The sequence below is a fragment of the Apium graveolens genome, chromosome 10 (genome assembly GCF_009905375.1).
Source record: "Apium graveolens cultivar Ventura chromosome 10, ASM990537v1, whole genome shotgun sequence".
NCBI lineage: Eukaryota > Viridiplantae > Streptophyta > Magnoliopsida > Apiales > Apiaceae > Apium > Apium graveolens.
The window spans coordinates 209,054,427-209,064,125 of record NC_133656.1 but is presented as its reverse complement, the minus strand read 5'-3'; the positions used below and the strand labels follow the sequence as shown (position 1 = coordinate 209,064,125).

The following is a 9,699-nucleotide window of genomic DNA, read 5'->3' as shown; positions in this document are numbered from 1 at the left end:
TGAGCTACAATGAAGTGATATATGTTTTCGTAAATTCTTTTAGTACTATTCAAACCGGAGAGGAAAACAAACAGAGGGCAGGCAACAATACAAAAGGGAGAATAAAGAGAGGAACACACGTTTCACCATCTCAAGTCTCAACATGTTATTTCAAGAAAAAAATTGGAAGGACTACTACTGCCAACTAGATCTGTTTGTACGAAAAAAAATACTATTTCTGACTGAACAGAATCAAAACTTTAAAAATTGTGGATAAATGCAGAAGATTTAACGCATTCTCCTATTTCAGGAAGCAAAGGGCAGAATATATCTAATACATGACAGGTAACAAAAAGCCAGGTAAAATTATCCTACTACAAGTATGTAAAACGGAGGATATTTGAAGAAAAAGAAAAAAGGCAAAGAAAATTCAACTCCAACAGCTACTACTACAACTACAAGGAACATGTCTTGGTTTCCTCAACTTCAAGAGGCGCACTAAATCTGTGACAGGGAAGAAGAACAAGAACGGGAAAACCACTACTGGCAAAATATAGTACACAATATACACACAATATGACCCTAACAATAATTCTAGTTGTAAAATTAAGACTATTGTGCATGCTTTACACGGGCGGCCTTTAGAATCCCAGGAAGGGGAGGTGAGGTGGGAGGTCTACCAGGTTGTATGCTTAAACTGGAAGGCTGAGCAATTTGAGGTTGGAACACCGGAACACTGGAGCTTTCACCTCCATCGGCGGGAAAATTTTGTGTCTCATTACCCTGTTGTCTTTCACAAACTTTCATAGCCTTGAGAACATAATTGTCATCATGAAGCTCAAAAGGGGTGCTGCATTAGTTCAATAATTTGATTAAAAAGGGAGGATTGAGTTTCACATATATATCATCGTTGCTAAGGATTTAACATAACATTCTGAAACTACAACATGCTATAAATGCAAGTGGAAGGATGTTTAGAAAGTCAATAAGCATACTACTTAACCAGCATATATTAAGTAGTAGGCATGTGCAAATTCAAGACTAAAGTAAAATAGGAAATTATATTGTTGATATATTTAATGTGATCCCCTCTTTTGTTATGTCTTAATATATTGCAGTATTTACCTTTAGTAATGTATTAGACTCCAGTTAAACCTCGATCATGAACACGCTTAGGACCGAATAATTTATTCATTAATCGAAGTTAATAATACACATTTCCTATTATGTTGGTACCGAAAGATATATATATATATATATATATATATATATATATGACAAAGTTATTCATCAACAGAATAGTCATTTTGTCGAGATTCTACTGTATATTAACATAAGTGTTGGGAAGAGTAATTGTCTCTGACTAGAGTGGTAGTTAATAATAGAGTACTACTTGTAATTTCATTATGTTGATTGATAATGATCATATCAGAACTCTTTCTAATTGGACCTAATCAGTTGTTTCTATCCCTCAGGTATCTGATTTCTATGTAGATCTAAATATCTAATTCTTCATCAACTAAAAATAAGCATTGATGAGGGCAATATGAAGATAATACATGATTTAGGTTGATCATCTTACCTGTTGAAGTCAAAATGCACCAGTTGCATGTCTTCTGATATTTCCACTTCAACAGTTGCGTGAGGACGAGTCTACAAATTTGTACAAAATTTATAAAAAAAAGGTAGACTAAGAAATGGTAAATTTCTTGGCAAATGATTGTAGATAAATAGACAAATACTTGTAGCAAAGAAACTAGTTCTCATTCTTGCTACAAGTTCATGATATTGAGAACATCTCCACTTCAACAGTTGCGTGAGGACGAGTCTACAAATTTGTACAAAATTTATAAGAAAAGGTAGACTAAAAAATGGTAAATTTCTTGGCAAATGATTGTAGATAAATAGACAAATACTTGTAGCAAAGAAACTAGTTCTCATTCTTGCTACAAGTTCATGATATTGAGAAATGTCTAATGCTTTTACCACAGAGCAGAGTAGACCATCCACCAAGTAGTCGTCAAAAAAACACTTCAAAGCTAAAAAATCTAGCCTTACCCTTCTCCTTCCTAATGTTTACAGTAATGGTGGTGGGATGTGGCTCTTAATTTACATCTGACTTTCATGCCTTATTAAGGCTGCACACAGGTTCATATGAATTATAAAGGAGGGCTACATGATGCAGAAATCAGATATATACTAGAGACATTTTCATTTTTTGATAGAACTATCCCTTCTTAAAACAACTGAGACGGTGGAGCAACTATACTAATGGTAATGGAATCAAGAATCACCAGAATTACAAAACTAAACAAGAAAACAGCCATCCAAGTATACCTGCACTAATATGAAAGGTAAGGCCACGCCACCACTAGGCATATCCCCAGAACTGTATAATTGCTCATTCCGTTGTACAAGATTCTGCAGACCTACATACTTTGGTGGGAGAAAAGGTAAAATTAGCAAGATATTGGATAGCAAAACAAAGAAAAGAAAAAAAAAACTTAAATTATTAAACACTGAAAGCTTATACTCCCTCAAATCCAAACTATGAGATCAATAACAGTCCGCTTTAATACATCAGTTTTGAAATCAGTATGACTGTTTACATCATTATAACCGTATTAGTAAAAACTATATGGTCTATTCAAAGTAAAAAGGGGGCACACTGTTTCATGATTCAACAGTCCTACATTGAAGGGGACAGCATAAATATTATATATTGCATGGAATTATACAAGATATGAGTCATGTGGCGTAGTAAAACTTTCGTCAGTAGGTATGATCTGATAAGTTCGAGAAAAGGATACTTCCTGTTATACACACACACACTGTGTGTGTGTTACAAGACTGACTTCTCAGATGTCAATATCATTCTTATATTTTGGAATGGAGGAAGTTGGAGATATTAAATAGTCTTAACCAAATACTTACTTGTTCCTCCAGCTCCTGCAAATATGCTGCTTTCTTTTCAACCCTATTTTGCAGTCCAAGTAGCTCACACTACAATTGTCACAATCATAGAGTTAGTTAACTCAATCTATTCCTTCTAGTCATAAGGCATGTAACTAGTTTTGTTTAAGTAAAGACAAAATTCACAACATGATTTACAGATATCACAAATAAATAACAAAGAAACACAAACTACTTTAATAAGGACGTATACTTCTATTAAAGGCAAGAAGGTCCTTTGCTGCTAATCTATGCAGTTAAATATATATCTCCCATTAATCAAAAAAGACATGCACTTTACTAGTTTTCTGAAATATTTAATTGTAGAAGCCAGCTAGCAGCTTTCTGGAATTACATTTCATGCATACAATGAATTTTGAATATAAAAGGATACGAGAATGTGCTGTAGCGGTTGTGTGGTTTTTTGGAGGACAGATACCTTCAATTCCTGAATGTCGTTCATGCTAGTCCGAGGCAGACCCCTCCATTGTATCTCCTTTTTATCCTTGGATATAATATCCATAGCCATAAGAACATTGAGGGCATCGTATACCCTTCGACGAATGTTTTTCTCATCATATTGTTGCTGTAATACATCATACATATACAAATTCTATTACAGTGGATACTTTAGATCAAAGACAAATCCAGGTGCACATTGTATGCATTGGCATCAGCATCGGCCTCAGTAGAAAATGACAAACCTGGTCTGGAGATGAAATACCATTCCCAGGATCAGCAAATTCAGCCACAAGTTCATCTGCAACCTGCATTAGTTAAATTTTTGTACTTTAGATAACACAACAGAAAACAGATCTTAAAGGTATAAACAGGCATACAACCAATAAACAACACTAGTTGGCAAGAATTTCAGTTTTATTCTGACTGCAGTTTTTGAAATTAGATTTCAGATATATCAACATGACCACATATAGAGCACACAGGGTTAACAATAATCTAACATCCAAAATAGGTCGTACAGAAAGACAAACATTCACATTCATTGCAAATAAATTTTGCAATCTAAGGGGAAATCATCATGTGCTAAATTGAATTCCCAACATTTAACTATTTAAGTATCTTCCATGTACAATATGAAATTATAAGCCACAGTAAAAGATGGTCGATCTAATATGTTGCAGGATCAAGGTCATGTGCCATTATAAGTTAATAAGAAACAAAGCAGGCATTTTTTAACATAATCTCTTAAAACACTGATTGCAGAGTCCTAACTGAAAGTTTGAAACAGATATTTATTAAATATTACAGATTTATAACATTGTCTCAGATACTGTATACAAACCAAAAATATGCAGTGTCACACTCAAAAGCATGGCCTTGGTGTGGGTAGAATGTACACAACGCTTACTCCTACTCCAAAGAGTACAGAACCTGTTTCCTTTAAGACACCTGACTTATAGAAAAAATTTCATAAAAGACCTCACTGTCTCTGAAGCATCTGCTTTTTCTCTTTACCCAAAATGTTCGGCATAAGCACCGAGTGTATGTCTACTACATTCATTTCTTGAAAACTGCAGTGCAGTAAAACTCCAATTTATCACAAATAAGAATCCCTTACCAATAAAATGATTCATAGTAACCCCACAATGCAAAAAAGAACACATTAGCATGCAAATCCCATTGATAAAAAATCTCTACTGGTCAGATCCACCCCACGACCCAAGTACCCTAAAAGCATTTCATTTATATTCCTCATCCCTGATTTTTTTTCTTGTGTTTGCCTTATGCTCCACCAAAGAACATTCGCGTCAGTTGATATGTTTATGATTAAAAGTGAATAAACCAAGACTAACAATTATCACCCCAGTTACAGACTTTTGGGGAAAAAAATTATCCTATATTATTTGTCCATCTCTATATTCAACACAAATTTGTGAACGATATTCCAGAACTACCCTCACTTATTTGTCATTTACTATGTCCTCGTATAAATTGTGAGTTAACAATAATTGCGGGCAAGTTTCGGTAACAAAAATGATATCTAAAGTTTCTTCATATATGTGAAGTTTCCAAAAGAGACCAATAAACTGAGATGGAGAGACTACATCATTGAGTTTGTTCCTCCATACCTCATGGAAAAGGTAACTCCAAGTACTAACAAAATTAGTTATTTTACTTATAGTACTTGTTTTCTTCTCAATAAGAATCAGGTTATGCTTGCATTAACAGAAAAAATATGAAAAAAAAAATATCTTCGCAGAGGAATGTAATCGCCACTAATTAGCCATGTTAATTTAAGACATAAAAGAAGACGTTTCCGGAGTACCCTAAGAGAGATGACCTTAAACTACAACCTATTCATGATTCATGAATATTGTTAAAAACCCAGAGAATCCTTATCTCCAATTGCAAATATCTTTATTTTGCTCAAATCCAAGCCATATGGAAAACTCACTCTTCCACCAGTAGACCAGAAAATTATCCAAAACTTACTATAATATAACACAATCTGTAAATTCTTTCATCCTCACGCACGTAATTCTCAACTAGCCCAAATGTAGAAAAAAACATACCATTATAGCTACAGAACCAGAATCACATAATGATATAATCAGCAAGTCGGCAACTCATCTCCCTTTAAAGAAGACTACCAGTTTTTTTCTATAGGCAACTTGAACTCTAGGGCCAACATATAAAATTTAGCTAAGATACACCAGTTATCAGTATTCAGTCATGTAATAGGTACAAGTTAAGTATAGAACAAGATCGTAAAAGAAGGAAACAATCTCGAAAATTGACTGACCTCATTATAAGTGGTTCTTCCTTTGCTTTGCACTTTCTCACAAACTATAGACAAAACAAATCAATGAATAAATTCATCAATAACAGCACTGTTGGTTTAACATCAAACATATATTAACCAGCATACATACAACAATAAAGAATGAAAAAGTCCACAAACCTTTCATGCTAAATTGGCGAAGTCCCCTGCCACTCTTATCCCCTCCAACTGCTCGTTGACCTCTTTTTTTCTTTTTACTACTGTTTAGCAACTTGTAATCAGTTCACATCTTAAATAAAATCCATACGACTATCTCTTCACAAGGTAAAACTATACATATATAGCACTTGATAAATACATTTAGCAAAATTCATTCCCAAAAACTAGAAATTTCTAATATTACCTAAACCTAACCAGTCTCCAACCAAAGTACCACCAAAACTCAACAATTCCACATACACACACAAAACACGATCACCGCTTGCATAAATTCTATAATTAATTAAAAATTTACAACAAAATTGTTCCAAATCCTAACAAAACAATCAAATCACAACATAATCCAATCTCAATTGCAAAATCAAACAATTAGACACGACATAATATTATAATTGAAAAAATTAACAAAAAAAAGGTCAACACTCACACATCAGTGCCTTGAGAAGCAGCATCATCAGCATGAACATCAAGATGATTAAGCCTAATAAAAGTCTTGTCACTGGGAGGAGTAGTTACCACCGCTTCACTCCTAGGAGACTCGACACTGCCGCTATTCGACACCGATTTCCCGGAGCCATTGGACTTGCTTGTTCCTCCTCCTTCTCTATTACTCCCACTGATCATCACCCCCCCCCCCTTTATAATTTCAAGATAGATAGATAGATAAACACAACCCGGATCATAAAATTGGAAAATAAAAACTGGGTTGTCCAAGAAAATAGAAAAGATTTGAAATTGAAGAGTGTTGGGAGTGATCTGATGAACAATTGAGAATGGTAGTGCTTAAAGGGAGGGAAATTGAGTGAGGGTTTGATATATGTAATTGTGTTTTTGCGCCTGTGTCTCTATTTTGTGCATTTGTATTTTATACTTTTTAGTATTTTTATAAATCTAATTAGAGGGAAAAAAACGTCTCGACTAAGCACGGAAAATTAGAGGGAAAACAAATGAGAGTTTTTTTTCCCATTGAAAATAGTGTTGACAGTCTTATAATTTGTACTAATATTTATTTTTATTATGGTAACCGTATTTTAATAATCATAAAAACAAAATTTTATTAATTTTCAAAAATGATTATTTTTAAAAATCTTTGTTTTATTATACTTTTATATTTTTGTAACAAATGTTTGTGAATTTAGATTTTATGCGTGACAAGGGTAATATAGAATTTTGTATGAAAAGATATTGAGTGCTCAAACCAACACCTTCGAAATACTCAGAGGATTGAAATTGGAATTTTGATTGGATTATTATAAAATAGAATTAAACTAAGAAAATGAATTTAATTTTATTTAGTTAAAAAAAATGAAAATATTTCTTTTGTTTTTACTTGTGGCCCATCAACGGGACTTTAGAGGGCTCGTCGGACCCAGACAAGTTTGATTTGAAAGCCCAAACAAAAAAGAAACAGATCTGGGACATTCAATCAAGTTCGTAAAGGATTTGAAATTAAAAGATATTAAATTTTAAATTTAATTTTTTAAAATTAATGATATTTAATAAAGATTGAAAAAAGTATTTAAGATCTTAGTCTATTCAATTTAGATTTTAAAAAATCTATTAAAATCTGAAGTTATTCAATTTGAATTTTTCAAAATCCATCAAATTCGATAGTATTTGAAAATCCATGGATTTTATTTTCTAATACATTTTTAAACTTTTAAAATTCTTTAAAATGCATGAGATTTTGTAGGATTTCATCAAATCATCAAGACTAAGGGCGGTGTATTTGTTATAGCCAAAATTTGGTACTGGATCGTCTCGGGTCAAGTACGGGTCAATTGGAATTGAATTGGGACAAAAGGATGAAGGATTAGGTTTTAGGCCGCAACACATGAGGGGAGGACGCATCCTAGTCTTAAGACGCGTCCATGATTGTGTAGATTGTACCTTGGGTTGTGTTAAGAGATGGGGAGAAAGATATTGAAAGGAGAAGGCGCGCCCATGAGCGTGGGACGCGCCCACTTGTTGTGGAAATGTTTATAAAGACTAATTTTGCGGAAAGGAGGTTTAGAGGCACCTACCTAGTGTAGAGCGTGCCTAGAGGGTGAGGACGCGTCCTGTCTCTATGGAATGTTGTGAGAAGTAGTTGTTGGAAAAAACAATGCAGGTTTCATGAAGGTCAGGACGCGCCCAATGTCTTAGGACGCGTCCTCTGTGTGGTAAATGCATTCTCAAGGATGAGCTCAGGACAAAGCACGCATGGAAAGGAGCAATGAAGAGGTATTTTTACTAACATATTTGTTGCAGGTACTCTTTGAAGAATTCCCTCCTTGAGACGGTCAAGGAGGGGGATGTCCGTGAAAAGCTTGAAGGCCTCCAGGGGTGTACCTGATGATTGAAGGCCTCCTCCTGTATTCAACGGGTGTCCTCGTTGGGGATGTGGGGTTTACTTTGGTGTGTGCTTTGGGAGCTCTGTTCTTGTATTCAACGGGTGTCCTCGTTGGAGAACTTTGGAGTCATCCTGCACTTTGCACCCAAGAGCTTGGGATCACCTGTCCTGCTATCTGGTGGGTTATCCTCATTCGGGGGACAGGGACGCGTCTGGCACTTGGGGTGAACCGTGGCTATACCTGCGTTCGTAAATCAAGGGAGATAGCTGTAGCGGAGTGTTATCCTTGCGCAGGGAGATGCACTATCCGTGAAGTCCTACGATTACGGACGAGCCTTGGGCCTTCGCGGTTGGGCCTCATAGTTGGACATTCCTAAAGCTAGTGGAAGATGGATATCGGATGGGCTTCTATTGGGCTTAAGAGTAAGAAGTCTCAACGCGTTAGACTTCTTGTTCTACGAGAACTACGTCAGGCTTGATCCCTATATAAAGGGTACGTAGGCACATTGAGAGGGTAAGAAGTTGAGAGCTGATAAGAGAGCCACCACTTACTCTGATCAATCTCAGCCTAAAACAACCACAATCAACCACATACCGTTTAGGCTTCCGACAAAGAACCACCGTCACAGATCTTAATTCCGGCGAGAAACCTCAATCTTTGTTGTTACCAAATTCCTCCGTCAACAAATTGGCGCTAGAAGGAGGGGTGCTAATTAAGATCGCAATCTTAGGAGGAAAAGATGTCTTACAACCGTGATGGAAGTTCTTATGATGGAAGTGACAGCAGGTCTGAAGAAGAAGGCGGGGGGCGCTATGCTCGCCACGAACCTTACGTTCCCAGAAACATGGCGGATCCACCGAGGGCTCCGGATGTGGGAGGAACACCTCCAATTCTCATCAGCAACGCTGATATATTGGAGCAACTGTATCGCATGGGGGATACTCTTAACAGTTTTAACTCAAGACTGAATACGGTGGAGCGCCGAAAGACGAGGAGAGGTCGTCGTTTCCCCCGTCATGGTCATGCCTTGGGGAAAGCCCCTGTAGTTGAGGGAGATACACAGGGGAGCGGGGATAACCCGCGAATCACTCCACGGCGTTTGCAGTATTCGGATGATGTAGAACCTATTGTGGAGCTTGCGGATGAGGACACTGAAGGCAGAGAAATGCCTAGCCTAGGCAACCAGGTAGTGCCACACCCGCATAGGTCTGGGCGTACGATGGACGAGCGTCGTCGTGCGGAGAACGCTCAAAACCAAGACGAGGAAGGAAGGGATCTTTCAGCCTTGAAAAGGAGGCTTGGCATAAGGTTGGAGGATGACGATTTGAGGATGTTGCTGCTAGAATGGCAAAGGAAAGGAAACGCTGGAGAGGCGAGGCCCCGTGACACAACGCGTGTGCCCCCTGCATTCCAAAGGGATGACGGGGCGCGGCACCGCGAGCACGAGCGTGCCTCCCCGCGAGGAAGGCCCGG

The 9,699-nt window shown here is 36.9% G+C and overlaps 1 protein-coding gene across 2 annotated transcripts; it reads right to left on the bottom strand.

Annotated features, from left to right (window-relative positions):
- Nucleotides 1–325: 325 nt before the first annotated feature.
- LOC141693586 (transcription factor-like protein DPB) lies at nt 326–6,746 on the bottom strand. Of its 2 annotated transcripts, none has more exons than XM_074498729.1 (9): nt 6,321–6,746; nt 5,855–5,931; nt 5,696–5,739; nt 3,636–3,698; nt 3,371–3,517; nt 2,914–2,982; nt 2,317–2,415; nt 1,562–1,632; nt 326–829 (listed from the first exon to the last, which is right to left on the bottom strand). In XM_074498729.1, exons 1-9 carry the CDS (start codon nt 6,515–6,517, stop codon nt 592–594), a joined length of 1,005 nt encoding a protein of 334 aa, XP_074354830.1. In that variant the 5' UTR covers nt 6,518–6,746; the 3' UTR covers nt 326–591. The 2 variants fall into 2 exon arrangements, with proteins under 2 accessions (XP_074354830.1, XP_074354829.1); XM_074498728.1 differs by having other exon boundaries at nt 5,855–5,934; nt 6,321–6,745.
- Nucleotides 6,747–9,699: the final 2,953 nt, after the last annotated feature.

What these genes read in the sequence shown, in the direction of transcription:
- LOC141693586 (XM_074498728.1), bottom strand. Translation starts at nt 6,517, where the DNA reads ATGATCAGTGGGAGTAATAGAGAAGGAGGAGGAACAAGCAAGTCCAAT. An exon ending in TCGCCAATTTAGCATGAAAG is followed by an intron (nt 5,740 to 5,854) that starts GTTTGTGGACTT and finishes TTTTGTCTATAG; the next exon opens with TTTGTGAGAAAGTGCAAAGC. An exon ending in TACCTTTCATATTAGTGCAG is followed by an intron (nt 1,633 to 2,316) that starts GTATACTTGGAT and finishes ACAAATTTGTAG; the next exon opens with ACTCGTCCTCACGCAACTGT.